Raw genomic sequence first — 15,511 nt, 5'->3', positions numbered from 1 at the left:
AGATGGGTGTCTGAGAGTTGGGAATTTTTAGTCTGTGCCATCTCGTCTGGCCTCCTGCACAAGCATTTCCAGCAACTGAGGTAACACCATACACATGGAACTTTTCCCCTCAGAGTAAGGCCTGGCCCCAGTTTTTGTGCACCTGGGGTCAAACTGCAAGAACATACTGGCTTTGCCACCCACTGGGACTGTGACCTTGGGCAAGTTACTTCTTCTCTGTGCCTGTTTCCTCATCTATAACATGGGGATAATGGCACCTACCTCCTGGCAAGGTCATACGAACTGGCTGCAGTAATACATCTAAAGTGCCCGGCAGGGGGTGGCCCCATAGTGTAGTGGTTAGCACGTCTGCTTTACACGCAGAAGGTCCTGGGTTTGCGCCCCAGGTGGAGCCACGGACCATGCCCTGGGTGCACCAGGCCCCGGGTACACCAGCGCCCCCCAGTGCGCCAGGCCCCGGGTGCATGCTGCACGCTTGTAGGAGGAGACACCCCGCCTTCAGAGATCCAGTTCTTAAGGGGAAACGGCAACATCCATAGGTCAGGGGTGGAAGTGGGATGGAGTGGGGGAGGGGGGAATTAAAGAGGGGAAAAAAAAAATAAAGTGTCAGGCACACAAAACACTCAAATGTTATCGCTTATGAGGAAGACTGCAATTATGACTTCTGGCTAGTCTTGGTCCTGTTGAGGAAGAAGCACCAAGGGCAGGGCCTCAGCACAACACAAGTCACCGATTCTGGGAGACAGCCCGTCCTCACAGACCAGGAGGCATCTATTCTGTAGGTAACGGGCTCGTCGGGCCCAAGCACAGGACCAGAGGAGCCACAGCTACAGCAGGCAGTGGTCCTGCAATAATGACCACCAGGTCATTTGAGAGACCCTTATAAGTCTACATCTTCATTTCTCTCATGGCTTGAAAAATGCCAAAGGATTACAGCCTGAGGGTTTACCATGGCTGCCACAGCAGACAATGAGTTGACCAGGGCTCAGCGGGTCCACACCAAGCGTGCCGAGTGGTGGGGACCTGAGATGAGCAAGGAACCAAAAGGTATATTAATGACCTATTCTCAGTTCCCATCCATCCCAGGCCTCGTTCATGATTTGAGAAGCAATCTAAGGTCACTTTTGTCCTTGACATGACACTTCATCATCAACTAGTCATCTAGCTCCAGTGATGGAGAGAGAACTCACAATGGAAGGTCTGCCTCTTTGCAGCTGGGTGAATTTTCATCTTTATAAACCTCAGTTTGCATAGTAATACAGTGGAGCTAAAAACACCTAACCGCCTATGTCATAAAGCTGTAATGGCAAATAAGACGACATGCATGAACTGTCACATGCCAAGTAAATGGCAGTTATCGAGTATCATACTGAGCCATCCTTACTCTTCTGAGTCAGGTACTCAGTTGTGCAGGTCAGGGTGTGGCTAAGTCATCCACACTTCCCTCCTGGGACAAGCACACATTTGCCCGGATCACTGGTTGACTGCATGATCATGGCATAGCCTGGAACTCTATCTAGTCCTCTCAGAAACCAAATCTGTAATCGTGGCCTCGTAGGCTTCCTATTCTAATCAGGTGAGACATTCAACCACAGAGATAACCACATCATCAGCTTGCAACAGGTAGAGAGTCACGGGCCTTTGGAGGCAGAGTTCATACACCAGCTCTGCCCTTGCTAGCTAGGCGACCTTGGATAAGTCACTTACCCTCTCTCAGCCTCAATTTAGTTGTTGGTCAAATGGGGGTAACGATGCCTACTTCATGCTATTGGGAGATGTAAATGAGACTACATGTGCTTGTCACACAGTAAGTCAATAAAGGGTGTCTGCAAGTTTGTCTCTACCTCACTGGGCCTCTAATTCCTCATTTGTAAATTGAGGACAATTGCTGCTCCCTGGCATGGCTGTTGTGAAGATGAACTGAGACCATATATAGATCAAGCACAGGATTTAGCTCATGACTAGAAGCTCCACGAGCACAGGGCACGGGTTTGTTTTATTCCACAGTGACAACTCAGTCAGTGCCTTGTAGCGTGCCTGGCACACACGTGGAGACACTCAGTAAACGTGTGGAGTGACTAAACGAAGTAAGGACTGCAGATTTCTTTAACTTCTCTGAGCCTTGACTTCCTCATCTGTAAAATGGGCAGATAAACACTGACCTGGGAGGGCTGCTGTGAAAGTCTACAGCAGATGCTCCGGACATTCCCGGACATCACACACGAGAGGCGCACTTACACCTCATCCCCTCGGTAGACACCACAAGAGACAGCTGTGTAAGTAAGAGTAACGTTTACTGAGCGATACAGGACTGAGTACTATGAAGGGTTTACCAGGATGGAAATGCACCCCACCCCCACCCGGCCACCCCCAACACCCAGAGACTACAGTACTTAGGAGTTACACACAACGGCCATAACTGCTAGATATCTGTTCGTAACAAACAAACCATAGCATATTTATACTGTATCACATCGAGTGATTATAGAAATCCATATATATATTGCTTGTATAAAATCTTTTTTTTGTAAAAAATATTAAAAAAAAAAAAAAAAAAGGAAAGTATAAAAAACATGTGCAGTTGAAAGCCCTGCCAGGACAGCCAGTCTGTAAACATTCAGTGAGTATGTGCTTTGGAAGGGCGCCCGCGCCTCGTGCCCACAGCAACTCCAGCGAGGCCGGCGAGGGTGCGCCCCGGCTGCCGCTCCCGGGCAGGACCGCGCTGGACCGGGGCGGGTGGGTACCTCAGGCCCCGCTTCGTGCCCCTCTCCAGCCTCGATTCGGGGTCAGGGGTCAGGGCTGGGGGCAGGCAGGTTGCAGTTTCACTCGGAGTTCCATCCTCAGCCACATTTTGGTTGCAACTCATGGCTTTTCCTGGCTGCTCGGAGGTCCCTTGGGTGGGTGCCCTGGCAGAGAGGCCGGAGAAGTGCCCGTGGCTGCCTGGTTGGGCGTCTCTCCGGCCCAGAGCCTCTGTCCTGCCTCCTTCAAGCCTGGCCCCAGGCAGGACGGCCCCACCCGCGGGGCTACTTTGGTCTCAGCGCTTGGTCCTGGGTTTCATCAGCCTGTTCTTCCCCTGGTGTGGCTGATGTGAATTTCACAAAAAAAGCCCGGCCGATGCTGGCTGTGCTGAGCCTCATTGAAAAGTTTTTGATGCAGCAAGGAAGGGCCCTCTGGGACCCTCCTCCTCCTCCCTCTTTCATTATCTCTTCCTCTTCCTCTTCTTCCTCCTCCTCCTCCTCCTCCCAGCCCATGGTCATTTCTTCTCCAGCTGCTCCAGCAGTGGGTTGCCTTCTGACTCGGGAGTCTTGACACTGTCGGTTCTGACGATGCAGGTGGCGATGCCGGTTTTTAGGATGAGCTGCTGCCGCTCAAGTTTCAGCTCCTCGATCTGGGTTTTCAGCTCTGCGTTCATGAGTTCCAGTCGCTCAGATTCCTGTGCAAAAACAGAGAGATGTGGCTTTTAAGCAATGGGGAGAGGCTCTGCCTTTGGGTAGGTACAAAGCCAGCATTTGCCTGTTTCCTGTCAGCCAGGCTCCCCCTGCAGGAAGCACAGAACCTGCTCCTGATTCCCCCCACCCCAGGGTAACTGACTTTCTGCAGGCAGTGTCCTTCACACCTGTGACACTGGCCTGTGGCACCAATAGAATAAACCCAAATCATACCCTGGGGCCAGCCCAGATTATGTCCCAACTCTCTCCTCTCGCTCACTCCACTCCAGCCACAGTGGCTTCCTTGCTGTTGCTCAAATGTGCCAAACACTCTCCTGCTCTAGGGCCTTGCATAAGAAACAAAGGGTAGAAGAAGAATGGAAGCCAAGTGGATCCAGAGCAGGCGCGTAGAGGGTCCACAGAGGGGTTAGAGGTGGCCCCTGGGTGGCAGGGCAATGGAAGCGCTTTGAAGTGTGACAATGCATGTTGGGGATATTTTGGCTTGTGGGATGAGCAAGCCCAGTGTGGTCGTGTAATCCCTTCTAAAACGTGCTTTCTGATTACTAGCCTATAATTGTTTAAACAGCCTTTTCCTTATTCCCTGTTATCTAGAAGCTTTGCCCTTAGGGAGGCAATAACAGTCATCCTTCTGGATCCAAAATGAGGTTTCAAATAGGCCTCAGGAGAGATTTCCAATAAATTTCCAGCTCAGTTGGAGAGGCTCCAGGGAAAGGAAAGAATGTTGGTTTGATTTTGGGGGGGTTACATGTTCATAGTGTGAGTAGTCATGAGAGGGTCAAAATAGTAAAACAGAAATGCTCCTCAATGATTTTTCTTGGCTTGTGTCTAAAAACCTATAATTAGTTTGACAGTTGAAATATATTCAAGGGCCAGCAACATTTTAGCCCAGTGGTTCTCAACTAGGTGCACTTTTTGCCTCCCAGGAGACATTCAACAATATCTGGAGACGTTTCTGGTTGTCACAACTGTAAAGGGGGCTGCTACTGGCATCTTGTGGCTGGAAGCCAGGGATGCTCATAAACACCCTGCAATGCCCAGGAAGGCCCCACAACAAGAACTATCTTGTTCAAAATGTCAACAGGGCCGAGGTTGAGCAACCTGCATCAGGCAGAGAACAAGTTGCGGTTGCAACTGTGTGTGTGACAATGGGCTGTGTGGCCGTAGCTCGGGTGCATGAGCTTGCCCTTCCACCTGGTGGGGCCCGGGCACCTCTCTCTGGGTCTCACAAGCCCTTGGTAGGAACAACACACTCCCTAAGCTGCTGTCTTCCTCACACCAGCCGGTCTGGCTAAATTGTTCCTTGTGCTTGTCCCTGAGGAGACAGCGCCAGTGCCTGGGGACCTCGGAACTGCTGAGATGTGCAGTCCTCATGACCAGATGCTGAGAGAGAACAGCCTCAACAAAAAAGAAAAAAAAATTGCTTCGGGGGAAAATATTAAAAACCAGCTATGGCCGTTTTTCATCAGGATGATGAAAGTTCATCAGGATGAGGCAGATGCGGAGACTAGCCTGGTCCACTGTTCTCAGAATTCCAAGGAAAGTCCATCTCTGAGGGCCAGGAAAGACCCCATGCGAAACCATGAGTCTATGATCCGTCAGTCTAGGGTAGTTAGGTGCTAATCTTAGCTGCTGGCTCACTGGGTGTAATGAGCTGGTGACCATGGGACATTCTCACAAACCCTCTGACCATCCGGCTCTTCCCAGCCTCTGAGCCTCTGCTTCTAGGAGTTTCAGTTCAATTTACGCATCCGTGTTTGCTGAGGACCTGCTGTGTACAATGAAGGCTCTGGGGAAAATTCGGACGGGTCTTTTGGACTCAGAAGGCCACATCAGGCTTCTTTCCAAAGTGGAACTCTATTTTAAGTGCATAGGATAACTTAAAAAAAAAAAGAGTCCAAAAATCTTAATACGTAAAGACCCATGAGCTCCCAACATGACTTGTAGGGCTTCTACTCTGAGGGCAGGATCCATATAGCAGGGCAGAGTTTACAATGTACCCATTAGCCAGGCAGGGTCTGGACAACCTTCAGAGGGGGCTAACTGGCCGGGTATGACCTTGGATTTGAAAAATGGGTTGACTCTAGTTGAACAGAAGTCAGTAGGGGTGAGGGACTTCAGGAAGTGGGTGAAAAGGGACACAGACATGAGAAAGCTTAAAATATGTTTAGGAGATAAAATCCTCCACTGTGACCACAGATCTCTTTAGGATGTAGTGGAGTCGAAAGCTGGGAAGGTGGGTATAGATCCAGACTGAGAAAAGCTTTAGGGTTTTGAATCAGAGTCTAGAGCAAGTTTCTTAACTTCTCTGAGCCTCAGTTATCTCATCTGTAAAAAGATGATGATCCTGGGGATTAAATGAACTTGACGAGAAAGGCACTTTGTAAACCAAAGGGTTAGGGAGGCTTAAGGAATTTTTCTTTAAGCTATGAGCAAGAGAATATGAAGAAAGAGAAGGAGAAGAGGGTGAGGACATGTCAAAGAAAGCTTAGCAGGTCTTGATGACTGCCTGGATTTGGAGAACGGGAGAGAGGGAGGAGAGCGGCCTGTGGAGGTGGGGAGCGGTTCTGGGGAGTGGTGCGGAAGAACAAAGAAGGGGTTAAGTTGTAGGAACAGTGAGAGGAAATTAAAACTGGACATGCAAGAGGCAGAGTCCAACACGCAGCATTCAGTACTATGCAAAGATCCACCTCCTTGAAATGACTGCGTGTCAAACCAACCTTACATGTGAGCATCTGGATCACACAGAACGACCAAGAAGGTGCGTGGCAACTTTCTTCACACGTGTATTCATCATAGGAATGCCCATTGCATTCTGTTGGCTTTAAAATGTTAGAGTAGATAACAGAATACCATTTGGCTATCAGAATGTAACTAACTACTTTTTAGTTTTATTGGTCGGTGCTACATATTTATTTATTGTTCCAGTTGAGTTCAGAAGATTCTTTTTAAAACCATGATTGTAGAAGTGGTTTGTGGTTCTGTAACAGCAATTACCTGATCTGTTTTCCTAACCAATTAAGGACCGTGGGCTAGGATCTTTACATGTTAATTATGAAGTGAATAACTCTGCTTGCATTTTTATCGTTTTGCCTTCTGATGAATATTTATTGCCCTAGAGAAAATGAAACCATTTGTTGTTTTAGCATAGAATTAGTGCACATGATGTTTCGGTCTCCTCCACGGTGGTCAGCAAAGGCAATAGAAAAAATACAGAGTGAGGGGCTGGGTGTCCTGGCTTTTCATACTGGCTGTGTGACTTTGGCCAAGTTACTCCCCTTCTCTGGGCCTCAGTTTCCTCCCAGAAAATATGATGACTGGCCCAGAGGATTTTAAGCATTAAAATTTTTGGACTTTTTTTAAAAGTTATCTTACATACTTAAAATAAGAGTTTCACTTCCCAACTCTTTTTGTAAAGAAGAAGCCTGATGTGGACTTCTAAGCCCAAAAGACCGGTCTGAATTAAAATCCTGACCCTGCCACTTGCTGGCTATACTGCTATGAACAAAATTCCCAATTTCCTTGAGCCAGGGCAACCTGAATAATATGCTGGGCAGAAGAGGAAGCTCTGGATTTTAGTCCTAACTTGACTGTTGTGTGACTTTAAGCAAACTTTCATCCCTCTTAGTCCCAGAGTACTCATCAGTGGAATGGAGCTGCTTTGCATCCTCCCAGAGTCACTGCGACCATGAAGGAGAGAGTGGCTATGAAGAGCGCAGAGCACCATGGGAGTGTGAGATGGTTACTGCTACCAGCACCCAGAAAACTTAGGCACCGCAGCTGCAGAGGCTGGCGTTACAGAAGGGAGGAGCCTAGAGGCTGCTACTCCTGATTGCAGACAGAGGGGGCACTGGGGTTACCCTGGGGCCTGCAGAGTGAGGATCTGACCCACCAAAGGCCTGCCTCCTGCCTATGCCTCCTTCAGGACCTCGGCCGGTCCAGGCAGGATGTTATAGGAATCTCCCAGGGTGGGTCTGGGTATCCAGGGGTCAAGGATGAGAAAGCAACTTTTTACATATATGTGTGTAAGCGAGTTTATATACATGTGTACACACATACACACCTTTGTAACTCTGAGCCCTGTAAATATTTACCTCTTAAAAAATAAATTCCAAGAGAAGCTCTCAGGTCTGTGGACACTGACGGTCAACACAGCCACCTGAAATTTGTCCCCTAAACCTCACACCCAACCTCAGCTCCAAGGCCAAAGGAGAGGCAGGGAGCATGGGGCAGAGGGGCAGGACTGAGCTTGGGCCCAGAAAGACCTGTCCAAACCTCCTTCCTAGACTCCGAGGCCACACACTGCTCCTCACGCTCACCACTGCCTTCTCTCACCGGGATGACACCACAGCCCGTAACTGATCTTCCCACTCCATTCTCAGCTGCCCCAATCTGTGCCCCATGCTGCAGCCAGACAGATCTTTCTAAGGTGTGTCTCTCTTGTTCTGAAACCCATCCATGGCTCTCCATGACCATACGATTCATCATCCTAATGGGGACACTTGTGAGAGTGAAAGAAGGTGCTATTAATAATTAGGCCAGGACAATAGGCAGACATTGGGATTGCCCCAGACAACCCAGTATAGAGGATCACCTGACACATCGAGACTCTGGGGCCTGCCTGCCTGCCTCTCCATTCTCCCGCCTGTGCTCTAAACAACAGCCATTCTTTTCAATTCCTTAATCACATTCTTAAACACCTCTTGCCTCTGGCCTACACTTGTACTTTTCCTGATGACCCCCTGCATCCCTGTCCTTCATTTCGGCCAGCTCCCACTCTTCTTTTATGCCTCAGTAAGCAGTCTTTCTTCAGCCTCACAGCTCACAGTTCTCACAGCTCGCTGGGCAACACTCAGCATAAGTTACTGCTCTTCATTTTCCATCTGCTGTCCCACTGCAGACACCGCTTGCCTGTCCACTGTGCAGTGGGCACTCACTAAACACTTACTGGATGGGTGGATGGATAGATGGATAGATAGATGAATCAGCAAAGGAATAAACGAATTCCAGCTCCACTGCTTATTAGCAGTGTGACTTACCATGGGCAAGTAACTTGACCTCTCTGAGCTACAGGTCAGTATCTAAAATGGGGATAATCAATATTTATTTCACAGGAATGTTATGAGATTAAACGAGACACGTAAAATGCCTGGCACACAGTAGGTGCTCAGCAAGTGTCACAGGAATATGAAGAGCAGCTAGTGCCGTTCATTCGGCACTGACTGTTTACTGTACTAGTGTGTTATTGATTCACATTCACTTGGCATATCTTGCCTGCTAACTGGCTGACAAGCCCTTGAAGGCAGGGATCTGCTGTGAGACTGCTCTGTTGCCTGCTGTGCCTCACCCAGCTCTGTGGGCACGCGCGGCTGGAAACGAATATATGAAACTCCATCCATTTAAAGGCCCACGTGAGACCTGTGTCTTAGAAACTTCTTGAAGACTTTCAGCCCAGTGTTGGTCCACCATTTCTTGCAAAGGGGCTCCTAGATCTAGGGGCCTAACCCACCTAGACGCTCACAGCCTGGCGGACATACAACCCCATGCCGATTTACATCCACGACTCCAGATTTGCTCTCTGCTTGTTGGAAGCATGAGAAGGGACTCATAGATCCCCCAGTGTCAGCGAAAACTAAGGCCAACACAGCCTCGTCCCTCCAGCTCCCTTTGAAGGGATCATCTCTGCTCCTTCTTCTGTGTCCTCCAGTGTACCTAGCACAGTGCTGGGGACTTAGTATATGCTTAAGAATGAACAAACAAATAAATGAATGAATGAACAAACGAGTGAATTAATTATGGCCAGCATAGCAGAGTGTTAAGAACAAATGCTTTGAAGTTAGCTTCAGGCTCGAATCTCAGTTCTACTACTTAGTTACTGAGGGACCTGGGCAAGTTACTGAATCTTGCCATGCCTTGGTTTTCCCATCGGTGGAAGGAGAGTCATGAAGGCACCTACTTCATAGTTATTCTGCCAGTAAAATGAGATCATATACACACAGCACTTAGCACAGTTCTCAACTTTAAAAATGTTAACTGTTGTTAAGTGTTGTATACCATAGAACAGAGCCTGACCCATGATGTTATAACGTTATTATATTATTGTTATTATTATGCATTGTTGTTATTATTTAGAAATGAAGAAGGGATTGGGGGTGGGAGCCTGGAGATACCAGCCTGGATTAATTAGCTTTCTGGTCATGTTCCTTCACTGCCACCTACCATTGTTGAGGAGCAGGGAAGCCCTAAGAGATGGGACTCAGCGGAGAAAGAACTCAAACCTGCTTGGCACGTTCCAAATGAAAGGGCAAGGACCTGCTCTGAGGGCTACCAAGAAAAGCAACCCTCTGCTGGCCTTTGCCTCACAGCTGACTTCTGGTCCCCACAGGCAGGAACAAAATGCTCTGGGGTCACCTTCAATGAGGCTGAGGGCAGCCAGCCGGGAGGCAAGGCTGGAAGAGCCTCCTGCAGCTAAGGAAGGAGCTTTCCTCTGTCCAGGTGCTGCGTCGACTGCTCACCTGCATGGCATTATCACCTACTTTATTAGCACTCACCCTAGACAACTTTGGCAGCCATCAGGGTACCAAAATGGGTAGTACCGACCCTGGGGCCATCTGGGTCAATCAGCACCAAGGCTCTAACCTCAGTAGAAGGAACTTGGCTCCTCTCACCTTCTCTGGCCTCCCAGGGATCAGAGCGGGCAGGACCTGCTGCAGGTTGCCCTAGGTTATCTTGGTTCGGGAAAGCGCATTAGGAGGCAGAGAAGAACAGGGGTGGGTCAAGGCTGCTTGGGCAGATGCCGGCAGGTACACTTTGAGCCCACAGGCTTTGATGACGTCTCCCAGTGCACGCATGCACAAGCCCACTCCCTGCGCGGTCAGCCGCCCTGCTTACCCGCTGCAGAAATTCTGTCCGCTCCTTCTTCTTGTTCCGGCATCGGGCCGCTGCGACTTTGTTCTTCTCCCGGCGCCTTTTCCTTCGCTCCTCTTCCTCATCTAGCTGTGAGGGCAGAGAGCCACCGATTACGCACTGAAGCAGACCTGGAGTACGGCTTCCCTCCTGACACACAGACAGACAGACAGATGGACAATCCCCCACCTAACCCACATCTCGGCAGTGAACGAGTTGTCCCTGTCTGCCAGCCCACTCGCCTCCCATCTGGTGAGATGGAAATGCTTCCCAGCCAGCCCAAGGATCCTCTGGGAGCAGGTGGGCACCCCCTGGGAGAGTTAGGGCCCCAGGGGGGCAGGGCTGCCCGGGTTCTGCCAGCACTCAGGAGGCCCGAGCCTGGAGAAGCTACTCACACAGAAGGGGCACCCAAAGGGCAGTACAGTCTCTTTTGCCCAGCCCAAGCCTTCCGGGCACTATTTTCCAGGCGAGCAATTCCCTGGCACTTCGTTTAAAACTGCCTTGGGTGTGGGCGCAGCTTTCGAATTCTGCAGCCACCCACTTTCGCCTCCCTAAGGTACCTTCGCCCTTCCTCTTGGTCCTTCTAAATGCTTAGATCTATCTCCCTCTCCACTAAACAGTCACCCAACCTCCTCACCTGGCTTTGATTCTCTTCCCTGCCTGGCCTCTGCACGTCCTTTCCCCAAGATACCCGCCTGTATCCCAGCATCCGAGAGGCTCCCTGACACGCCCTGCACACGACACAGGCAGAGGGGCCACCTTTGGGCTTGCTTCTCTCCAGGGCTCATCAGGTAATGAACCACAAATGAAAGAGGGCCCATGACACGGGACAGAGGAAACTCCCCACCCACCAACACTGGTTTTTAATCAAAGCGGCAGTTATTGTTTCATTAATAACAACAACGAGAGCTGTTGCTTGTGGCCTCCTTTGCTAAATGCTTTAAACACAGGTCATGTAATCCTCACAATCAAAGCCTGATGAGGAAGATACTATTACTGTCCCATTTTACAGCTGGTAAGACTGAGCCTCAACAGTTCAACGTACTCAGGGCCACTGGCCAAGGAAACGGCAGAGTCAGGGTTCCGACTCAGATTTCTGACTTCAACTCTCTTGTTCTTGACCCCTAGGCCACACAGCCCCAGCCCATCAGGGTTACTTTAATGTGGTGCCTCCTGCTGTTCGTTACCTACGGGAGAAGCTGGAGGACACACATGACCAGCTGGGCTGGGGACAGCCTAGAGTGAGAAGCCACTAGAGAAGTCATTGGATTACCGTGGGCTTGCCAACTCTCTCACTTCTCGAGCCAATGGGGGTGATTCTGGCAGCCTGACTCCTGGAACAAGGTCTCAGCCGAAAGGACTTTGGGCCAGGAAAATAAACAGCCCCCCTCCGGGTACTCCCAGCATGCTCCAGGAGGTCAGAACCCAGGGCCTGGGCCGGAGACCAGCACCCACGGCCATCGTCACCGGCCTGGCAGAGCAGCACTTTCTCCTTCTCTGCCGCCTCTGAGCTTCTCCCTGACCCACTCCCACCCCGCCTGGGAGGCTGGCTAGAGAGGTGCCTTGTCAACACGGCCGCACCCAAGCACTTCCCAGCCCCTTGGCCTCCTTTGAAACAGAACCAGAAGTGACAGCTCCTCTGGCTGACCTGCAAATGGGAAAATAGAAACCTGGACAAAATCGATTCCGCCCAACCTCAACCTCACCCCCAACACGGCAGAGGTAACCGTGACGACAGGCAGAGGGAAGGAACTGGAGGAAGTGGCAGGCAGTGCAATCTCCCCTCGGCCAAGAGGGTTTGCCCACAAACTGCCAAGGTGATGTGTGCAACCTGAGCACTGCCAGGCTCACAGAGCCTCGAGCCCCTGCCCAGGAGCACCTCGGGTTCTGGCAGAGCTGCTGTTTCCTAGGACACAACCTCTGTCCTCCAAGACCCAGCTCCCCACCCCACACCATCCTGGTGCAGAGCCTCATCCTACATAAAGTTGGGGACAAACAGAAGCTGCTCTAGCAGCAGATGCAAAGAGGCTCAACACTGTAAGTTTAAGGAATCAAATGGGCCAAGCCGATGCCCGGATACAGGGCTGCTCCACCTGCCCCTCCAGCCACATCAGTTCTCTCTTGCTATCACCCTCTAATCCAAACATCCCACCCTTCCCCAAGCCAGCCAAGCCCTTCTGAGATGACCATCCTTTCCCACTTGGTAAACTCTTACTCAACCTTCAAGAGCAAATGTCACCTCCTCCAGGAAGGCTCCTTGACTCCAAGATAGAATTAACTGCTTTTTCTGTGCTGCTACAGCACTTTTGAGTACCGCACTATAAGAGTCTCGATCAAATCCCACTATAATTCTGCTTATGTAGGCACCGGTCTTCCCTGCTGGGGACACCTGGCATAGAACATGGCACTTCGTAAGAGCTCAGTAAATGTTAGTCAAATGAATGGAACAAAGGGTTCTGGAGAAAGATGACACAGGCATGGATTCTATAATTATAAAAGTGATTTATTGCCTATGTTTACATTTGCATAACCTTTTCCCCAATGCTCATAAGGAGACTTCTCTGCTGGCTTCTTCTTTCTGTCTACGGGAGACCAGCAAAGCTTGGGGATTGGGTCCTGCCTTCCCTAGAAGCACGGCAGCCAGCCAGAGCCTAGTTTCAAGGTACAGGCCCCTGATGGCTACGGGAGGTCTGCATGAATCCTGAGCAGGCCCTGAAAAAACCCAGGGTGTGAACTGAAGCCTAAAGCCTCCAGTTCCACAGCCGCCACCAGCTTCTAAGCCCGTCTCCAGTCCTTTCCTGCACCCATGCCCCCACCTTATCTCCCAAAAAGAGAAGAAATAGCCCCAAAGCCCTGTCACCACACCTTCCCCACTGACACTGCTGCATCTCCCCCAAGTCCTCCTGCCGTTTATTTAAGGACCACCCAGAGGGCTTGGAGAAAAATGCTGAGGCCCCACCAGAAATATAGGGTCAGGCAGTACCCCACAGCCTTCTCTATCCCCACGGGCTAACTCTGGCTCCTTTTGCCCAGGCCTGCAGGGTCTGTACCCCCCAACTGGGCCTGACTGAAAACGCCCCCTGTCCTCCTCCAGACCGTCTTTCATCCCAGAGTCAAGACTGCTACCCCTCCTCCTTGATGCTCCCTGGATTCTCAAAGCATTTGGCCGCGAGTGGATGATACACAGCAGCAAGTGTTTTCACCACACTTGGTTCAGACATCTAAAAACAGAACCCCAAAATGAGAGATGACAATTTTTTTCTACAGATACAGCTGTAAGAACCAGTAGGCAGCTCAACACTCAATACATTTGAAGAACCATGAGGTGGGGTTGGGGGGAGAGGAGCATATCTTTTCCTGTTCTCAAACTTAGTTCTGGCTGTTTTCCCCAAGTTTCCAGGAAAGCCCAAGGCAAAGCTGTCTGTGTTCCGGCAGTGAGGGGTGTCCTGGGCCATACTTCGCGTTGAAGGGACAGATTTGGGAACCCTGGCCACAGCTGACTGGACAGGGCATGAATGGCTGACCCAAGCCGGGCTGTATTCACCTCCTGGAAATTTGAAATTGGACTGCTAGACTAGGGGACAACCAAATTCAGTCATGTGCCCAGAGAAGCAGGAAAAGCAGGGTGCTGATCAGTAGAGATGAGCAGAGACCAGAGATCATGTGCCAGACAGAAACAAACACTCAGCTTTAGGAGGGAGTCAGAGAGACAAAGAGAGTAAATGGGTGACAGGGAGAAAAGCTGGGCCTGGCCCAGGGTGAGGCAAGCGAGGTGCCCAAGATACACAATGAAGGAGGGGCTCACTCTGGGGCTCATGCCAAAAGCAGGGCTGCACCCGAGAGTGAGGGCCCCCTTAAATGTTGTGCCCAGGGCATCTGGCTTGCCTCACATGAGATACAGACTAAAGGTAAAGACCAAGACAGGGAGGAAAGAGAGAAACACAAAGAGAGACAAAGAGAAAAAGGGAAAGACAGACACAGAGAAAGCAGCAGAGCCACAGAGAGAGACACACACTCTGAGTTGTGGACAGAGGGCAAAGACACAGATAGACTGAGTGGACAGACAGAAAGCACACACAGAGAAAGAAACTGTCTTGGTCCCCTGATTCCACCCCTGGAGAGGGCTGACTGTGCTTCCTGTCCTTGGGGTCCATGATGCATACCCCTGAATCCATCCTGAAAACTTCTCCTCCGGCCTGGAGGGAGTTTGAGAAGGTTTCTGCCTCTTGCCACTGAAAGATGCCCAGGATACCAAGGTGCCTCTCCCTTGTGAAATCGGGTGATGCCAGGTGAAAATGGAGGAGCAGAAGGCAGTCCCCATGATTCAGGGGAGAATCACTGCTACCCAGGAGCCATGCTTCTAGAATAGTTGGGAAAGTGGCAGAGCCTGGGTACAGAACAGCCCTTGAGCTCGTAGAGACAGGTCACCTTGGCAGGAATCAAATCCCCTACATTAGGGGTCCCAGCAGGTCAAATGGCCTCAGCAAACCATCCAGGATGGGTCCATTATCCTCCCTACTTTCACAGATAAGGAAACTAGAGCTATCAAGGCTGCACAGAAGGTCAGTGACAGCCTTTGGGTCCAAGGGCCTGAGCACCTCCTGCTCCTTGAAGGATGGGTGGTCTGTGTGAGCACCCTCCAACACATGGTAACAGCCCCCCACCCTTCCAGCTCCATCCTGACAAGGACTGTAAGAAAGCAGCAGAAGCTTCTGGCTCTGAAGGTGATGACCATTTTATTTTCCCCTATTTGGGTCTTTTAAAATAAACACTATTTGCTGTACAAATAACACCGAACGTGTAGCATTAAATCTTCTTGGTTTCAAAGAGGGGCCTCATCTGCTCTGCTCCCACCTCACCCTCACCCGCGCCTGTGTTTCTCAGACCCCGTCCGCTGGCCACGTGGCATCGCACTGTGGCAACGGTCACCCAGATGTGATTGTGAATTCTGACATTTCATAAGTCTTTCTAAAAGTGTATCTTGTGGGACCCACAAAGTGATAGGATGAGAAAAAGCAATGATACTTTTTAACCCAAGGCAAGGAAAAGACAGAAACTATCACAAGGACAAAGCAATAGAGAAAAGAGCAATAAAGCAGGCAAAAAGCAGAAATAGAGGAGAGGGTGGATCAAAACCCCAGCGCTAACCAGGAAAGCAA

At 50.3% G+C, this 15,511-nt stretch overlaps 1 protein-coding gene across 1 annotated transcript in view; it reads right to left on the bottom strand.

Moving 5' to 3' along the window:
• Positions 1 to 2,275: 2,275 nt before the first annotated feature.
• JDP2 (Jun dimerization protein 2) overlaps positions 2,276 to 15,511 on the bottom strand; it is a 28,684-nt gene continuing 15,448 nt past the window's right edge. Inside the window, exons 2-3 of the mRNA XM_025042062.1 lie at positions 10,338 to 10,442; positions 2,276 to 3,433 (exon numbers count right to left, since the gene is read on the bottom strand). Of these exons, the coding sequence (XP_024897830.1) occupies positions 3,254 to 3,433; positions 10,338 to 10,442 (285 nt within the window). The 3' untranslated portion in view covers positions 2,276 to 3,253. The remainder of the gene's footprint in view (positions 3,434 to 10,337; positions 10,443 to 15,511) is intronic.

Source organism: Pteropus alecto, unplaced genomic scaffold (assembly GCF_000325575.1).
Source record: "Pteropus alecto unplaced genomic scaffold, ASM32557v1 scaffold8, whole genome shotgun sequence".
Lineage (NCBI taxonomy): Eukaryota > Metazoa > Chordata > Mammalia > Chiroptera > Pteropodidae > Pteropus > Pteropus alecto.
This window is presented reverse-complemented; position numbering and strand designations above follow the sequence as displayed.